Source organism: Papilio machaon, chromosome 6, assembly GCF_912999745.1.
Source record: "Papilio machaon chromosome 6, ilPapMach1.1, whole genome shotgun sequence".
NCBI classification, from domain to species: domain Eukaryota; kingdom Metazoa; phylum Arthropoda; class Insecta; order Lepidoptera; family Papilionidae; genus Papilio; species Papilio machaon.
The window spans coordinates 7782655-7802669 of NC_059991.1; the positions used below are offsets into that span (position 1 = coordinate 7782655).

The 20015-nt window shown below is 36.3% G+C and overlaps 2 protein-coding genes across 4 annotated transcripts; one reads left to right on the forward strand and one right to left on the reverse strand.

Annotated features, from left to right (window-relative positions):
* Positions 1-579: 579 nt before the first annotated feature.
* On the reverse strand, positions 580-9069 carry LOC106709838 (zinc finger and BTB domain-containing protein 17). 3 transcript variants are annotated; one of them, XM_045678303.1, is made up of 10 exons: positions 8715-9069; positions 6640-6950; positions 6290-6548; positions 5694-6034; positions 4983-5155; positions 4214-4342; positions 3670-3781; positions 2463-2549; positions 1756-1929; positions 580-876 (listed from the first exon to the last, which is right to left on the reverse strand). In XM_045678303.1, exons 1-9 carry the CDS (start codon positions 9011-9013, stop codon positions 1775-1777), a joined length of 1866 nt encoding a protein of 621 aa, XP_045534259.1. In that variant the 5' UTR covers positions 9014-9069; the 3' UTR covers positions 580-876; positions 1756-1774. The 3 variants fall into 3 exon arrangements, with proteins under 3 accessions (XP_045534259.1, XP_045534258.1, XP_045534260.1); XM_045678302.1 differs by having other exon boundaries at positions 2463-2603; XM_045678304.1 differs by lacking the exon at positions 8715-9069 and adding an exon at positions 7458-7516 and having other exon boundaries at positions 2463-2603.
* A 2762-nt stretch (positions 9070-11831) lies between these two features.
* Positions 11832-19802, forward strand: LOC106709837 (integrator complex subunit 5). The gene is made up of 17 exons (XM_045678274.1): positions 11832-12145; positions 12251-12398; positions 12478-12588; positions 12674-12846; positions 13091-13211; positions 13347-13523; positions 13652-13810; positions 14296-14611; positions 15016-15193; positions 15458-15572; positions 15771-15976; positions 16668-16826; positions 17087-17203; positions 17723-17891; positions 18998-19137; positions 19470-19554; positions 19663-19802. The coding sequence occupies exons 1-17, from the start codon at positions 11930-11932 to the stop codon at positions 19800-19802; spliced, it is 2730 nt and encodes a 909-aa protein (XP_045534230.1). The 5' UTR covers positions 11832-11929.
* Positions 19803-20015: the final 213 nt, after the last annotated feature.

A 20015-nucleotide genomic window follows, 5' to 3' on the forward strand; every position in this document is an offset into this window, starting at 1 on the left:
TGCGAAAACAAAAAAATAATATTTTCTTTTTTATATTTAAAATAAGTTATTAAAAATTAAATTTACACGAACTTATTTTTATCATACACTCAATCACACAAAGTTATTTGTTACATTTGTAGACAAATATTTTAATTAACCTTAAAAATGTGATTTTTTTTTAAATTATATCGACAAAAGCACTCTTAAATGTAATAAAATTATCTTAGAATTAAAAAATTACCTTAAATATTTAAATTAAGTATGAGATCTTATACAAAAATAATTTTATATCGAGAAATCTTAAAGATAAAACTTAGGAGGGTGGGCAGGTTAATAAAGTGAACATTTTAACGCGAACACCGCCAAATATGAAAAAAGATCTCAGGTTGAGAAAAAAACATTTTGGACTTGTAAAGCTAAATACGTACAGATTTTATTTATAAAATTAAACAATAAGTATATTTTTAATGTCTAAAGTTTCGCTATCATTATTACTAGAGCCGGGAGTGAATGAGATAGAGATGTATTCACAAATGCAATAAGTATGAAAGAAAAAGACCATATCCGTTCTCTAATAATTAAGATCGCGTGGCAAATTCAGACAAAAAAACGGTCAATATAAAGAAAGAGGCATTAAAATGTAAATTTGGTTCACATAAAATCTCATTTAACTGAATAATTGTAGGCAAAATAAAATGTTTAGTAACCAGAGATCAATAGTCAATGTGTGGTGTCAACGTTACTTCCACTTCTTAGCAGAGAAGAGAACAGCACGTTGCTTCAAAAAGAGCGAGTAGCTCTGTTTGCGAAGTGCCGCCGCTCGCTCGCTGGCAGACATACCTGTGTAGGATGCGCCCGCGGCACCTCGCGCACCGCGTCTACCGCGACCTCTACCTGCACACAACATACTACACTCACAGCAATCATTGCTTCAAAATAACATTTAATATGTGGAATAATAATTATTAAACATGTCGCCTCTTTACAAAAATAACGTGATAATTTGTTAAACGACAACTTTACAGGAGAGAAATTTTAAACATTGCGTTGATAAATTGTTGCAGTAGTTAATATGTTTTCTGAAAATAAACAAAATAACAAAAAAACCCAGTTCAATATGAAATTATAATTTATCAACGCTTAAATGTTTAAAATTGCTCTGCTATATGGTTATGGTTTAAAAATATCACATTGTTCTCGTAAAGAGGCGATGTCTGTGGCTCAGGGATACCCAAACTACTTTGGACCCCTTTTCCAAAATAAACCTAAGACCCCCCATCGCCAAATTACCTACTTTTAAGATGAATTATTATTATTTATTAAGTAATGAGATTGAATGTGGATGGCTATAAAGGTAGAGGAAGACCAAAGAAAGTATGTATGGATTGTGTGAAAGATGATATGCGTAAGAAGGGGGTAAATTCAGATATGACGGCTGATAGAGATGTATGGAGGAGTAGTACATACTGTGCCAATCATCCATAGGGATAAGGACAGGTTGATGATGATTCTGACTTAGGTCAATAGAAGACAGAGTGAGAATTAGCAATGCTTTAAGTTCAATATCGACCCCTTTGGCAATCCCTGGTGTAGCTGTAATTTTTGTCTGTTTTCAAGGTGTCATGTTTGTTCCTGATAATCTCAGGAACTGCTGGACCGATTTTGACGAGACCTGGACAGGAAGGTAGCTGATGTACGCAGGCATGTTATAGGCTTATTCCGCGCCGGCGATAGTAGCTAAGACATAAGGAAATTGTGTTATATTGTACATACCTGCCCCCCCTCCGCGTCCTCATGGCTCCCGTTTGACCTCAGAGGGTCCGGGCTCGTCGTGCGCGGGCGCGTCATCTCCCGCCAGCTGGTCGTGCAGCGTGCGCAAGTGACGCAGCAGATTCGACTTCACATTGAACCCCTTGTTGCACAGACCGCACACAAATGGACGCTCCCCTAACACACAACATATATCAAGTAAAAAAACAACAATTTTTTTTAAATTTGTAAAGTATTTTGCCATATGTACTACATTGAATTTACGAGTTACAATTTTTTTTTATAAGAGAAGGGGGCAAACGAGTGGCAGGAACCCTGAGGTGATCAACGACATCCATAGACATTCACAACACCAGAGGAACTGTAGATGCGTCATCAAACATGACTCATTATAATTTAACTAAATAATTTCATATTAAAAAATAGACGTGAGCAAATCAGCTATGAGTCAATTCAAAAATTCAGATCACATAGACTTGATCAGTTGATCTGTGGCTCAACTTGTCAATTCACGGCTCATCACACTATTAGAACCAATGAATTGTAGTTCGCAGTTCGAAAAGCAAATTATAACGCTATGCAAGTACAAATTGATCTGAACTAAGAGCCGGATCACTGATCAACTTCATAAATTTGTGAGCTGATCTGATGATCAATTTGAATCGAGTTACTTAAACTAGTACTAGTAATAAGTATAAATGTGTACTGACCGGTGTGTGTACGCATATGTATGAGCATGGAGGCGTGCGAGGGGAATATCTTCTTGCAATGCGAGCAAATCTTGTTTTGCGCACCCTCTGTGAAACGATTGTGACGTTTTGGTGGAGCACTGTTGTTTGACATGGCCAATTCTAGACAACCGACATTCATCATTAACATTCACACATTACAAACGCTACATCACTAGTTATAAACGTTTGCAACGCTTTAAAGAAAAAAAAAATGAAATATGGAAATTCGAAGCAATACAAAGCATTTCAAAAGTTATATAATACAATATTTTTTTTAGATATATTAAAAAAAAACATAACTGAAGTGATCATTATGAGTGTAGCGAGGCAAGAGTTGTGGAAAAATAAAAAATAATTATAAATAAACATATAAAAGGCGTTCAAATCGCGCCGCGTATTTCCTTTTGTTACAAGTTTGACGTTTGTCGAGAATCAGCCACATGCACAACAATCAGATTTCAGCTATGTTAGCAAATATAGTAACACTAACTGGACTATACCTGTTAGAAATACACAACATACATACAAATAAAAAAAATCAAGTAATAAATATAGCCTATGTCATCCGGGGATAATGTAGCTTCTAAACATTGCAAGATTTTTTCAAATCAGTTTAGTTATTTCAGAGCCTATTCAATACAAACAAATCCTTCCTCTTTATAATATTAATATAAATAACAGAATAATAATGTGAAAAATAAATCACTAAATATCAGGTTGAACAATCTCATTTCATCTTCCAGAATGTTCTGACCTTACAAAACATTGTCACACTATTAACTGAATATAAGATTTCAAAGCATCGTTTTATCAGAAAAATAGTAGTTTATTTGACCAAAGAACACTTATTTTACATTATTTGTAGGAGCATCCTTTCAAGTATGTAATACTTGAAAAGATGCTCTATTCTTTTATTCCATTCAGAAGAAATATACAATCTTCAGAGAGAGATATACTATCACTGTATGCTATCATTTAAAAACAGCTTCCTTCTATCATTTAAAATGAAACATATATCACATATATTATTATTATTTGTGTGGTAGCTGAACGGGGACAGTTTAGTCTGTCCTTACTTCACTGAGCTGTGCCTTGTATTCGCTTTGTTTTTTAAATTTTATATTCTTTATGTGGCAATAAATGTTTTCATTTGTATGACTTAATTTTTATAATGATATATACAGACCTGTCTCTGTATGTGTACTCTGTATGTGACGGACCCATTGCGCTGGATTTGGGAAGTGTTTCTGACACAAATCGCACCGTAACAACGCCATTGTCTCTTCCGTATCGTCGCTCTGCAATAAAATATTATTTCATTAATTAATTTTAAAGGCAAAACTAACTTTTTTTGTTAAATAAATTCGTCCTGCTGAAAGTTCATTTTATAAATCTATATATATAAAAGAAAGTCGTGTTAGTTACACTATTTATAACTCAAGAACGGCTGAATCGATTTGACTGAAAATTGGTGGGCAGGTTAGCTTAGAACCAGGAAACGGACATAGGATCATTTTTACCCCGTTTTCTATTTTTCATTCCGCACGGACGGAGTCGCGAGTAAAAGCTAGTGTAATATAATTTAAAGTGTTTAAAGTTAAATAGACATTTAAATTCAGAATTTTTTAATCAGGTAACACTTTTGACTCGCTTGAGGTGTTTACTTGCAATATCAACAAAGAAGTATGGAATATGTTAAATGAACATTTTAAAAGAAATTTGTAACTTACTGCAGATCTGGTCTTTCGTTTGCGGGCATGAGCGTGGTCGGAGTGCGCGTGTCCCTGCACGTGGCGCACCCAGGCACCTGGCACTGTGAACACCTCCGCACACAGCTCACATGCCAGAGGACTGTACATCTGCAACAGCCTCTCACACTCTCATCTAATGAACACTACTTATAACTATGCATTGTAAGACTTGTAAAATGTTATATTACTAAAAAAATAAATTAACTATGTACATGTAATTTTCAAAATGGGCACAAACACTTTGTGATTATCATATCTTACTAATATTATAAATGCCAATGCCTAGATCAGTGATAGTCAAACTTATTTCTTTCACCGCCCCATTTGAAAATCAATTATATTTCAGAGCCCCTTAATTTTTATTCCGCCCTAAAACTTAAAAACCACAATTTCATTACTTTAATTAATTTCAATGGCCCCCGTTTTTTGGGCCTCTTATCGCCCCCTCCTAGGTTTCAAACGCCTCTAGGGGGGCGTTATCGCCCACTTTGAGAAACACTGGCCTAGATAGATGTGTGCAATGGTTCAACGGATCTCAATGAAATTTGGCATAAATTTTGAAAATAGTATGAAAGAACACATAGGCTACTAATTAAGTTTTAAGAACGGAGTCGCGGGCGACACCTAATCATTCATAAAAGTCATTCACTATCTTGTCTATCATAGCTTGTATTGTGATCAATTGCGGCAAACTATCACCATATCAACTTCATATAAAGCTAATATTAAATACTGTTGTCTTTCTTACCAGTCCCTCCTCTTCAATATCCATGTCATCAATGGGTTCAGACTTGACTGTCATCTCAGCGTGGAACATCTCAGCGATGGACGTCTCCTCCTCTTCAATGCTGCTAGCATCCCACTCCGGTTCCTCCTTTATCTGCACCTCAGTGGTCACTTCTGTGCTGTGTGATGATTTCTCTGTATAAAAAAAAACAAAAAAAAAGTTAAAATCATATCAAATTATTGAAGTAATTCCCTTAAACACATTTTTTAAACTTAATTTGATTCTACTTTCTTACATTTAGTCATAAAGTTTTTTTTTAGCATAGGGACAAGTTAGCAGGTCATATAATATTCAATGGTTGTTCATACTTAGGATACATCAATAGTACAAAAACAGCTACTCAATTATAAGGTGATCAAAAAAGAAAGGAATCAAGAAAGAATGGGAAGGGGAAGTGGATTTGACGGAGGAGGATATATCTCTTTCTGTGCATCCTCTCCTCTGTTGATTAAAGGTAGGCAACTCATCTGCAATTGCGGATGTCTATGGGTACAGTTCGCTTCGCTATTTAGGCGAATTCAGGTGACCGCTGGCTCATTTGCCATCTTATGATATAAAAAAAATGATTAATTTACTTTTTATGATGAAAAAACAACAAGTGATTTCTCAACTGGGCAGTGTAGCAATGCAGGAAAACGTAAAAACTAAACATTTGCTTCAATATGATCATACTTGATGTCTCCGATATGTTGTCCTGATTATCCTCATTATCTTTAGTTTCTTCTGTATCCTTTTCAGTCTTTTGTCTCTTTCCATATTTCTTTTCAGCTGCATGTCTTCTTAGTACCCTAGTTGGGGGAGCTTCATCCGGAGAATCATCAGATATAGTGGTGGTAGAACCGATGGAGACACTTGGAGTAGGCATTGTGGTGACAGAGGAGGTCATGATCTCTGGTTGTGGGGCTTGTGCCACTAGAATGGTTTGACCTTTAGCAGCGCCGGGACGTAGTGCGGTAGTTCCACCCTCACTGGTTTTTATAAATACCAGCTTAGGTGGTCCAATGAACATTGGCCTACAAAAAAATAAACTTCTAAATCACTTTGTACAATACCTAAAACATATTCCGTTAAGCTAAAGAATTGATATTTATTACAATATAAATATAAGTAGGAAATTAAAATTCTTACAAAGACAGGGCACTTACTAAACAAAATTATAATTAAATGTATGTGTAATAGTTGCTAGTTCTAGATATATTATAGTGACCCTTTGGCTGACTATCTGTTGACTTTACTTACATTCAAAATATAAAATTAAAACACCATACCTAGTAACACCTTGCTGTTGTGCTGGATTAAAAGTTTTCATTATTTTATCATCTTTCTTAAGTGCTACTTTTGCTTGTATTTCTTCAGGTTTCTTAGCAATGGCCAATTGCTTGTTGACTATAGTTTGTGAGGCTATTGCTGTTGCTTTCTCTGAATAAGCGGTCTCTTCATCTGCTTGTCTCCAAAGTCCTCGGATCTTTAACACCTCACCTGCCTTTAAAACTGTATCTAGAACTTCATTTGATACTGTTGTTTCTCCTGGAATTACAAATTTAAACTGTTTAATTTAATCAATTCATGAAAAAAATTAAACTGCAAGTATAATTGATCAAAAAATGAAAACACAAACCTTTATACATATATTCGACAAGGATTTTCAAGGCCTTTGTCGATATTTCTGAAGGAAGTACAACGTACAGCATTCCGCCCATTCGATTGACTGCCCGTTGGCTCTCCAAAAGAGTGCTCAAGTAAACACTGCATGAGCTGAGAATGAACTTGTGCGCAGGTATCTGTGACCCATCCATCGTGCACAGCACCACGTCCGTAAACCGCTCCGATCGGAGCAAAGACGCCACCGAACCATTTAAATGCGAACTGTGTGAGTGCCATTTCAACTGATAAGTGTCCGTCGAAGTCATTTTAATCCCATCACACGATCTATGAAAGATATAAACAACAACTTTGAAAATTATCTAAACACCTTAAATTCACCGGATTATACAAATTGATGCAAATAAATAAATTACCCATTTAAAAACAACAAACATTTTTACATGCTTTAAATATTTACCGGCGCAAAAATATCCGAAATTTCAAACATCAAACAAACTAAATACACATATTATGTGGCGTGGTAAAAGTGGCGCTGTTGTCGCGTTTAGTTCAGTTAGAAAACATGCTCTATTTATAGGACAAGAAAACACAAAAGGCACAAGATAAGGCGGCGGACTTTAGTGTTGTTTTCGTCCACCGAAACAGTTATTTTAGGCACAAATAATTTGATTTTTAGTTTGTCACTTTTCATAATTTATTTGAACTGAAACGGAAATTAAATCTAATGTGAACGTAATTTCATCAAAACAAATAAATTATTACGGACTCATAAACTATAATTTATAACGGTAATTTATTATGTTTGTTTACTAATGTTAAAACCAATATTACCTTGACTGTCCTTTAATTCGCTAAAATTTAGGGCGATGATTGACCACTTTCATTTTTTTAAATCAGAGAACTAGAAAAAATATGACTGACGAAGTAAAACGCGCAACCACCGCGTGCGACCCTCGAGTCTGGTGTGCGGCGGCTGCGGCTGCAAAAATCGATAGAATTTGTATTGATTTAACTCCAAAAGCGGGGTTGCGCGTTTATCTCATCGATCGAGGCGGACGAGCGACGGTAGGAGCGGGGCGCGCTTGCGCCAAGCGCTTGGGGCGCGGAGCCGAGCGTTGCCGGCGCCCGCCCTGCCGTCGAGCGTGTCGCAACGCCACCCTGTTCACGCGCAAATTGCTGCCTTTCATGAACTCCGAATACCTACTACACTACACTATAAATTGTAATTGTAGTTTGGTATGTCTGTTCATACATAATGATCTAGCATCGCCAACAAATACATAATTATGTACTTTGTTGGTTGATAGGTACATATCTTGTGTGCTAAATGCTAATCCTAATAAGACAAAGTAACACCAAAATTGGTCTCTTGCGTCACGTACTTGTATCTTATTGACAAGCCGCTTTTCACTTTTAACTTGTATAAATCCTTTTTGTCTTTTACTTGAAAATCGAACCTTTGACTTGAGGCATAAGACATAAAACATCCTTAGGGCGCAGTTTCATTAGATCAACAACATTAGTGGTGCGAGAGATTTCCTGTCACACATGCCATAGCGATCTTTTTCATTTGTTGTTAACAAGTTTGCGGGGACTCCTCATTCCCCGCATGAAGTTTAACGACCTAGTTATCGATATATAATGAAATGCGCCCTTATGCATCGTGCACCATCTCAAAAAACCCTGACTGAAAATTAACTTTTGGTCTAATGGAAGAATTTGGACCTTTTATCGGCAACAATTAAAACAAGGACTTTTTTATTTTTTTATTTAAACCAGACAAATTGCAATTTTATGTGTTACACTTTCTTAGTAAATTAATTATGCTCTAAAGAGCATTTCCAAAAAAAATAATGTTTGTAATGAACTCGTTTTTCTCTATTTACCCGCCTGATTATTATTACCCAACTTTTAAAACGCAGACGATAGATGGCGCTATTTCGTCTTTAAGTGCCTGAGTAAGTCGGGTTACTTGTATTTTTTTTAATTAAGGTTAGGTTATTTAATTACGTTAAGGTTCGTAGGCCTTTTTTTATTCAGCTCTGACGAAGTCGCGAGTATAAGCTATTCAGTAATATAAGCACTTACTCGTCTGTTGATGTACCAGCATTATCAAATGCCACTTCTATTTTCTGTTGCATTTCAAAATCAGGAGGTATTTTAATCGCTGTGAATAGTTTATAACACTGCGGATGATAACCTCCGTTTAATGTTTCATCTGAGAGCTCTACTTTGTCATAGGAAGTGCGTAATTTCCTTCGCACCACTTTATTTTGACGATACTTCAAAACTGTCCTACACTTTTTTATTGTTTCTGAGGTAAATTTAATAACTTTTTCAAATGTTTTTTCTTGTCCGCAAAATACACAATTCACATTATCACTCATTTTCGTAGCACATTTAAAATTTATACCGCATTTAAGTCACTAAATTAAGAACCTACTCATTGTTATACATATATCAGATCAGATCAGATCAGCTGTGATTTTTCAGTGTTGCCAATGAAAATTTTTAACCAGCCGTGTACATTGTGCAAAAAAGCCGTATTTGTATGAAAGATCAACGGTTGTATGGAAGAAGTTCAACCTTTTTATTTTATTACCCAACAGATAAAGGGAGGGGGTAATGATTTTCACGCGTATGTAAATCTGTTTGTTTGTATGTAAAACTTATTGAGACGGCCTAGACTAGAGCATAAACGATTGATAATGTTTCCGACGTTATTTATAACTTTTTATTTTTTTTCTGTCCACAAAATACACAATCCTCATTATCGTAGCAAATTTAACATTTATACCGCATTTAAGTAACCAAACTTTTATAATTATAAAAAGGCACTAACGCGTTGTTCTCTGATTAGATCAGATGTGATGGCATCTTGTTAACGGAAAGTAGTATGGGAACAGAGCATTAGAGTAAAGGAAAAACAATGAGAAGGAAAGAAAGACAGTTGCGGTGCCGAGTGTAAATGTACACAATTCTTAGCAGCTACACACAACCATGTGCACGCACTACACTTTATTGATGATTTAACTATACTTCGGGTTAAAGAACTTGGCAGATTATATTATTTTCTCAAATTATTTCCTTCAAAATAAAAATGATTTCTTACTATTCCGAACGGTGGCCCTAAACGCCATGACATTATATGAAGGGTTCATCTGTGGTGAGAGTACTTGGCAGAATGCGAGGTTCCCCTTATTTTACTCTGCCACCCTTAAGTAAATCCTGAAATCTCTGCTTGGGCACCTCTTCTATAAAATCTTACAAACGCGCTTTGGCGCAGGTATAATCTAAGTTTTTTTTTCAAAATGGCAAATAATACAATATGTTATCGGAGGAATCCGAAAATGAACGAAAAGCAAGCTTAATTTTTTTCCATAACTTTTTCCTTTTCGTGGAAATTATTTTTATTATAATTTGTAACATTGTAAACTATATCCATACTCATGAGTCGGTTATCAACGTTAACTCCCATTATCATATTAAAAGATAATAATGAAAAAAATATTCACACATATTACCCAGAAAGCTATCCAACCATTACGGATTTTTAAATGGCGCGAAGAGTACCATTTACGCGCCAATAAATCCTTACTCAGACATGTCCTTTGATTACCGGTACTTCTTACCGTGGGTTTCATTTTTTAGCCGACTTCAAAAAGAAGGAGATTATCAATTCGACTGAATTTTGGTTAATAGCAAACTAGCTGCCCATAGAAAACTGTATTTGCAAATTGCCTACCTTAAATCGACAAATTAGGGACGCAAAAGAGAGGATATTTTCCCTTACACGTCCCCTTCTATACTAAAAAAAAATCAAATATACTTTTTAGGAGGTAGAGAACTACGAGTAAAATAAGACCTCCGAGACGCACACTTATCAGACGAAATGCGGAATTACTTCTATTTCACATCTGTCTTCTGTGCGTTTGTGGTATTTCAGTCGAGCAACTATAAAGTATGTTGAAATATTATTTATAGCTAATGTAGTATTATGTATACTTATAGTATGGCGTAAACAAGTAGATGCGTCGCAAAGCCAAGCCGGCGTAGAACAGTCGACTTGCGCCAATCGCGTGCGCAGACATTATTGATTTTCCCAACGTGACCCCAAAGCCGACCCCACGGCCGACGCATTTCATCCCCCTTCGCTCTATAACAATACCTATAACTACTATTACAGTTGCCTAGGCGGTTCATATTGATTTATAGTATTTTCTTCGGTATTATTTTGTCTGCACTAAGGATTTTTAAATTATTTTTTATGTACTACTATATTTATTATTCTTGTTGATTAATGATTTCTCTGCCAAATGCTTCGGTAAAAAATTATTTAACTTTCATTAGCCGTTAGTAAGTAGTTTTTATCTTTTATGTGTGTACATATAGTGGTACATTATAATTTATATTTAATAGGCTTCAAAGCTTGTCTCGGAAATGCAGCGTATCTAAATTTTAAATGAGGCTCTACTTAACGCATATGCCAAAACTTGGTTGGGAATGCGAATGTTTAGATGGATGGATGGATGTTTGTTTGAAGATATCTCCAAAATGGCTTAACGGATCTCGATGAAGTTTGGCACAGGTGTAAAGCATAGTCCGGAAGAACACATAGGCTACTTATTAAGTTGTTTTTTTAACATGCGCGGACGGAGTCGCGGGTGACAGTTAGTACTTAGTAAATTACATAAAATATTAGATGTCATATATTCGTCGTGTTTATTAAAGCTTATTGTTTTTAAGTATTAAGGTTAGGTAGGTATATTTCTATTTCGAGGTCAATGAGATCTAGCAGTGGAAGATCACGAATAGAAGTAGGAATTAAAATTAAAATCGTCATTATTTACTAAGAAAAAAGTGTGGATGTTTTTTCTTTTAAAACTACATCTATCGATAATTATGAAATACCAACGTCTTTGGAATTAGTTTCATTTCTATGATTAGAAAAAAGGTGGCAGTGTTATAAATCGATATGAATCCAAGCAAGTATGAAAATTTTCAAATGTTGTTTGTGTATATTCTGATGATATTAAAAACTAAATGCAGTTTTTTGACTGTAATCGAAAAAAAACCCTCAAAAGAACCAAAAAAAAAAAGATTTTGTACGCAAAAAGCACTGTGAGCCTGTTGCTCTTTGTGCGGTAGTTAAGCATTTCTTTGATGATGATGTGCCAATGTGTCAATGTCACTGTCAAACTGACATTCGGTTTGTGACTATGATTGTAATCGAATATTTTGAGATGAAAAAAGATACCTTAAATAATTGAAATGTTCTGAGAATTTAATGATAAATCCTTATAATGAGTTCCCAAACTAAGTCAGCGGCTCTTTCAGTCGATCTAAACAACTTCATATACGGCGTATCGAGAAGAAATTTTCAAAATGCACCGGAACTAACTAAAATAGGAATCTTGCTTCTTAAAAACTTTCCTGCCGCTAGAGATGCTGTTTTGGAGTATTTTGCTATGGTATTTCATGATGCAGTAAACGTATCAATAAATCAAGGCGATTATGAGGTGAGATGTATTGCTTTTCCTTTAATCATAACACGATTAGGACTTAAAATGAATTATTCAGTTAACTAAGTAGCATAATATGTTTCATACTAAACAATATTACAGTCGGATTCCAGTGCAAATGGATCTTTAGAGAGTGTGACTATGATTGGACCAGAACTATGCAGTCTCGGGGAGTCGTGGGCACCATTCATAGCTCCATGGTGCATCAATTTGATAATGGATATCGCCACTGACAAAGCTAATCTACCAAGTAAATATATCATGAATTTGTAGTATGTAGTAAGAGAGTAGTAATTCCTTCAGTGTGTAATACTTCTTTTTTTGTACAGATGCAACTTTACAAACAACTGAACCTGTACGAGTATTATTGGATATAACAACACAAAACTTAACTATGTTGAATTCTGAGGAAAGAGCAAAATGTATTGACATGATGTTAGGTAAATTGGGTTTTTACTTTTTTTAAACAAAATTCTTTTAAATAATCTATATGCTATACTATCAATGTTTAATCAAATCTTGTAGGTTGCCGAGCATGTTCTTGGGCAGTTGGCTGGGTGGGTCGTGCTGAACCAGCTTTAGTGGCCCCCAGGGCTTTAGCACTAGGAGCTGATGCAGCAAGGGCAGTGCTTGCCCACTTAGCCAACCATCCACCAGCCTTATTTCATGTCAGAGCAGCTATTGTTGAACTTTTTCAAGTTAGTACCTTCATATAACAGATTATTTTGACTTATAATATTATTTAAAGAGAAGGATTTATATTTTTTGTATGTTTGTGTAAATTAACTATTGAATTTATTCTTTCAAAAATTCTTTCACCACTAGATTGCTACATTATCCCTGAGTAATGTATCCTATATTAAGACAATGCCTTCTTTGCCTTTTTGCTATAGCTAATTGAAGATTTCTTTGTAAATTGTTATAAAATTATCTAATTTACAGGAAGCAATTAAAGAAGATGGTCAGCCAGACAAAAAGCGTGAGGTTATACCATATTTATTGAACTTGGCTTCTAAATCTGATATAGTACTAAAAGCTCTGACACAAGATATTGAAAATACATGTAAGTTTTTTTTTATTTACAACATTATCCATACAACACATTACAACAATTTCATAACTAAAGTATTATATTTGTTTTGTAGAAGACTTGTCAGTATTGCTGATTAATATAATTTGTTGAATTGTTGAATTACAGTAACAGATGAAGTATTAGAGAGGCTAGGTGCGGTGTGCGCGGCTCACAGACATAGTGGGGCATGGGAAGGTGTTGGTCCTGCCTCCCTTGTGACATTACTACTGCGCTCCGATGTACACTGCCTCTTTTTATTGCTTAAACATGCACAGAGGAATGTCTTCTCTAGACAGTTGCTGGGTCAGTGCTACTAAGAATTTCTTTTTTGTTTAATTGAAAAAAAAAATTATTGATACAATAGTCTTCTTGACTCTATATGAACTTGATGTTGTGTAAAATAGTTTTTCTTTCTTCTTCTCCATTCTTAGAATATCTTCTACAAAAGCTGGAATATGAAAGTCTGTTCCCGGATAGGAACATCCCTCTGTTGATAAGTGCTGCTGAAGAGATTGCCACAGTGAGAGAGAGGCTGCTGACTGGCAATCAACTGGAACAGTATTCTTTAGCCAGAATACTTATCTTAGTTGGTAAGTGTTACATATTACTATGAATTAAATCAATTTTTTAGTTGATGTATTGATCGTACTTTCTATCCGCTAACATGCTCACTCTATTAATCTATCGACTAGTTTCTTGACTATTTGCTTAACAAATCAGTGGACAAGTAGCTCGAGTGGTCACTCAACTTTTCGAGGAACTAGTTTCTCAACTATTAACTATCAGTTTATTATATATTGATGGCTCCTACGAATAAGGGCCAATGTGCAAATTGATAACGTTTCAGGAGAGACTCTCAAAGTTTCAACCATATAGGCTAATAGGCGTAGACTCTTTTATGTAATTAAAAAACAATATTTTCACCTGTAAATGAGTATTCTGTTTATTGCATGTTGTTAACTAAAGTAAGAGGTAACTTTTAAAACAAAAAAAGCTTACTTACTTATGACCCATTGATATAAATATTAGGTTCCTCAACCCATATAGAAAATTATAATATTATTAATTTTTTTAGGTAGCACTTTGCCATCAGAGTTTGTTTCAACAATAAGTTACTTACTACAGTATTCCCGGAACGATACAACTCTAGCATTACTGGTACGGATCATGTCCGGTACAATAACAATGCACACGCCTAATGATTCTACAGATATAAGTACTGATACAGAGAGATATCAGAACTTAATTAAAACCGGAGTAGAATATGCTTTGAGGGAAGCCATGATGTCCGATACTCAGATCAAGAAGTGTTTCATAGAAAATACTGTGAAGTCAAATGATGTGAAGACTTATCTACATCATTACTGTTTAAATATCATTAAATTGTTAAGGTAATGTATTAGAATGCTTATAAAATAGTATGTTTAAGGTGGATTTGATGGAGGAGATGCATAGGAAGGTTAAATATTCTCTTTTTGTGCGTCCTTCGTCGATTGAGGGTAGGCAACGCATCTGCAATTGCGAATATCTATGGGCAGCGGTCGCTTCACCATTTCGGCGAATTCATGTGGCCGCTTGCTCGTTGGCCACCTTGAAATATAAAAAAATATAGTTTGCTTTTCAATTGATTTATTTTTGTGTAATTTGTGTCAATTGTTTAATTTTGTGATATGTATTTAAAATCGTATGTAATATTACCGTGGGTTTTCATTGACAATATACTAGTACAAAAATATATATAGGCTATAGGAACATATGTTTGCACAGTGTAAACCCTCATTAAACATGTCACCAGATGGGAGGGGTCAAACCGCGTGTCCTACCTCCGTACTCGGCCTATCGGTCGTGCAGTGGAGGGCAACTTGCACCGTGTGGGCGGGGCGCTGCACGACTGCGCCTCCCTCCTGCGCGTGCGCAACACATACACTATGAACTCGTTGCCGGAAATGCCCACGTGTCATGCGCTCGCTGAGGTAACTTAACTATCGTTAGATGCTATTAGTTTATAGGTCTAATAAATATACATCAAAAAGAACCAATTAAAGATTTGTGAGCGATATACTTAAAAATGAACAATTTAAAAAAAAGGCATAGACTACAAAATAAAATAGAACCATAGATTCTATTTCGTAACTATGTATATTCTTATCTTGTTTAAAATGTATTTTATTTAACTTTAAACACACTCACAAATATTACACTGAATAAAGATATTATTGTAATTTTTTTTATTCAAGGTATTGGATAGAGTGGACATAACAGGGACCAAAGCGCCTCCGCCGAGTGTCGAAGCAATACTGAAAGTAGTACAGGCTACAGTTAAATACTTCTTTAGATGCTTACACATAGAAGGTAAGATATTTTTTCTACATAGGGTATACTTTTAACTCTACTTAACGATAGTATATAAGTTAAGACGATTAAAATTACCCGAAACTAATATTCTCGAGAACTTTCATATCTAAATCAAGCTAGTTTAATTGTAAATCTATGATTTACTTAAAAGTTTGTTTAAAAACGATGTGTACTCAGATTTCTTTGTCAATATAGATGCAATGGAGAAGATAAGCGGTGTACAGATCGCGTGCCGGCTGCTGCGCAAGCTGTGTGCGCAGAGCAAGCTGGCGCGGGCGCTGGCCCTGCGCGAGCTGCTCGAGACCGCCATGTTCCGTGAGGAGCGCGCCTTCGGCAGTCGCCCGCACGCCGCCGCCCCCACCCCGCACCACCACCTCCTCATGCACCTCAACCAGCAACACGTTAGTTACACTAATTAATGAACACATTCATTACACATTTACTCAGTCACTACACACTCTGTTTGTAGCATATTTATTGATTACACATTTACTCAATGACTACACACTCTATATCATACTTGTTGATTACACACATTATAATTAATTACACAATTACTCAATGATTTTACACAATTCTTACCGATTCACTACATGCAAATTTTTAACATACTAGCATTTTCCCGTGACTCCGTCCGCAGGAAAAACCTTTTATGTGACGACTTACGGATATGGCATAAAAAGTATCCCATGTCCTCCTGGTACTGAGTACCACCAATTTTCACCCAAATCGGTATAGCCATTCTTGAGTTAAATAGTGTAACTAAGACGACTTTATTTTAACTTACTAATGTTATAAATGCGAATGTTTAGATGAATGAATGGATGGATGGATGTTAGTCATAAGGTATGCTAACCTGCTAGACGAATCTCACTAAAATTTTGCATAATCTGGAAGAACACATAGGCTACTAAGTAAGATTTTTTATAATTCAGTGCTGAGAGAGTCGCGGTCAACAGTTGGTATAGATATACTCTATTACACATTAACTCATCAATTACACAATTACTTAAAATGTTCTACTAATACTCGTTAATTCCATGTGTGATATGAATTCAGTAAGATGTGTAACAGTAATTGTTTCGTATTCAGGGTCCAATAACTCAGCTGACACAGAGCCATACGTCTGTGTTCCACGCGGGCATCATTGGTAAGGGAGTGCGCAAGTCAGGTGGGCCTGACGATGCCCACATCCCTCCCATACTTACCACCAACAATGAGCTGCTCATGGGGGCGCTCATGTCTTGTATGGTGAGATCATTTATATCTAGTAAATTTAAATATTTTATTTATAATTTGTGTTTTGTAGTAGAATGTCTCCTATATTTAGAAGAAAATGGATTATTTTTGCAACCAACTGATATTAAAAGCCTCTTTATCTATGTTTATCACATTAAATCGACCCTAAAGGATGTCCTTAGTTATTAATTAACAATTTTGTGTGTGATCGAGACATTTTAAGGTCAGATATGTGTATGCGTGTGTTTTTTTCATATAATGTTTTCAATTAGGACGGTAACAGTGGTGTAGTGGAGGGGGCGACGTCAGTTTCACTATTGCTGGTAGAGCTCGTATCTCCCGATGTTATGTACAACGGTCTGCCTTGGCCTGATGAAGACTTTACTAAGGTGAGATTTTAATTTTATCTAGTTTATATCTAGTTCTAGGTACATTTTAAAACTGTAATCTTAAACAGATAGCCAGTAGCAACATTTTGAATAGACAAATTTGATAGATATGTGTGAAGGTTACAGAGGGACGAGGAATATCGATTGATTTTATGAATTTCTGAGTAATTTTGCAATGTTCAATTCTTCTTTCACGTATTTTCTCCCGATTTAGTTGGATCGTTTGCAAAATAGACCATAGACCAATAGATGAAACACTGTTATTTTCAAGTAGCTGTTGTCCGCGACTCCGTCCGTGCGGAATTAAAAAAAACTTAATAAGTAGCCTATGTGATCTTCCATGTTTTACATCTGTGCCAAATTTCATTAAGATCCGTTCAACCGTTCCGGAGATACCTTCAAACAAACATTCTCATTTATAATATTAGTAAGATTAGAAATATAGATAAAAAAATGTTTTTCAACAGTTGAATGGCACGATGGTTGTATGTATGTGTGTATATGTGTGAATGTATGCAGCAAGTGAGCATAGAGCGCGAGCTGTACATGCGAGGTGCGTTGGAGAGGTGCGCCGTGTCGCGTGCGGCGCTGCGGCGTGTGGCTCGCGCGCGGCCCGCACTCTGCCTCGCCTCCGCACTGCTGCGTGCCGCCGCCGCCACACTGCTGCACCGTCTGCGTGCACATCTAGGTAACATGCCACAACACACTGCTGCACCGTCTGCGTGCACATCTAGGTAACATGACACAACACACTGCTGCACCGGCTGCGTGCACATCTAGGTAACATGCCACAACACACTGCTGCACCGTCTGCGTGCACATCTAGGTAACATGCCACAACACACTGCTGCACCGTCTGCGTGCACATCTAGGTAACATGACACAACACACTGCTGCACCGTCTGCGTGCACATCTAGGTAACATGACACAACACACTGCTGCACCGTCTGCGTGCACATCTAGGTAACATGCCACAGCACACTGCTGCACCGTCTGCGTGCACATCTAGGTAACATGCCACAACACACTGCTGCACCGTCTGCGTGCACATCTAGGTAACATGCCACAACACACTGCTGCACCGTCTGCGTGCACATCTAGGTAACATGCCACAACACACTGCTGCACCGTCTGCGTGCACATCTAGGTAACATGACACAACACACTGCTGCACCGTCTGCGTGCACATCTAGGTAACATGACACAACACACTGCTGCACCGGCTGCGTGCACATCTAGGTAACATGACACAACACACTGCTGCACCGTCTGCGTGCACATCTAGGTAACATGCCACAGCACACTGCTGCACCGTCTGCGTGCACATCTAGGTAACATGCCACAACACAATCACATACCTAACCTACAGATCTTGTGGCAGTTGGAAAATATGTGAATTAACGGCTTAGTACTGCCATTTTCATAATTTTATCAAAAAAATATTTCATTATCATAATTTGAAACCAATTAAATAGTGAAGAGAAATAGTACGAGAAATCAGTTGATAAGTTGCAATCGAATGCTTGGATTTGCAACATGGACAACTTTCGGAAGAAGTTAGATAATTTTTGCTCACTGGTAACCCTTAGAACTTGTAAGCCCCTGTCAATGTCAAAAAACTGTCATAAGATCTTTGGAACATATGGACTTCAATTGGGCGCCGTCTTAGCAAACCACGTCACAGAATCAATCACAATGTCGAAAATTTACCCTACGTATTTGAATACTTGTTTGATAGTTTGCGTGCGTGTATGCTCACAGGAGTTGGTGCATATGAAATATAATGTTGACAGATCGTCATGCACAGTCTGCGGAGGCGGCGCGCGAGTTGTCAGCGCTCTCGGAGTTGCTGTCAGTGATGACGCTGGGCCAGCTGCTGCCGCACCCGCTCAGCCACATGCTGGAACTCGCGCCTGAACTCACCGCCAGCGAGGTCATACATAATATTATACTCTATATATGTTTTAGGACCCAGAATAATGTGTCCCAAGTGACGCTTTGACGATGTCGAAATAAACTGTTATGTTGCAGAGATATTTTATTATTTTGTAATTGGATTTCGTTTACAACCATGTTACTAAGAATGACTTGGTTGATAAAAAATCCATACATTAGAGTTTCGTCATTTGCCGAAATTTGATTTTTGAGTTCAAATTCATGTTTGCGATTGTGACGTACATTTTTGTATTTCTAATTTTTATTTGCTTATTTTATATACGAATGGTTGTATGTTTTGTTCATATTGTTATGATATCTTTGTTGCAGCTTGTGCAAGTATTACGAGATTGTCTATGGAATTACACGAGAGACCACGTGCCTTCGCCCGCATTGTTCACTTGTGATTCTTCAGGTAAATGAAATTATGTACTCTATATCGAGATTTTACTTAAATTTTTTCTAATTTTCGAAAAGTCAACCATGATATAATCTTCAATATTAAGATTAATATTTTCATCAGGTCTTCACTGGCGAGACCCTTCCACGTGCAAGCCGCCATCGACCTACACAGACACTCTGCGACTTATTATACAGAAGAGAATATCAAAATTAGGACATTTGTATCCCATAATGTTCTTGAATCTCGACAAAGAAAATTAAACTTGTAAAATACATTAAACATTCATTGTGGTATTGTATATAATGTAAATATTTTTTTAATAATCGGATAATAAAATGCCTTATTTTAATATTAAAATATTTGTTTTATTTTATTCACATTAAAAGTACACTAAATTTGCAAAAGTGAAAAAAATCACCAGCTTATTTTTAGAAAACATCGGTGTATCATTAAATATCGATTGAGCTTAAAAT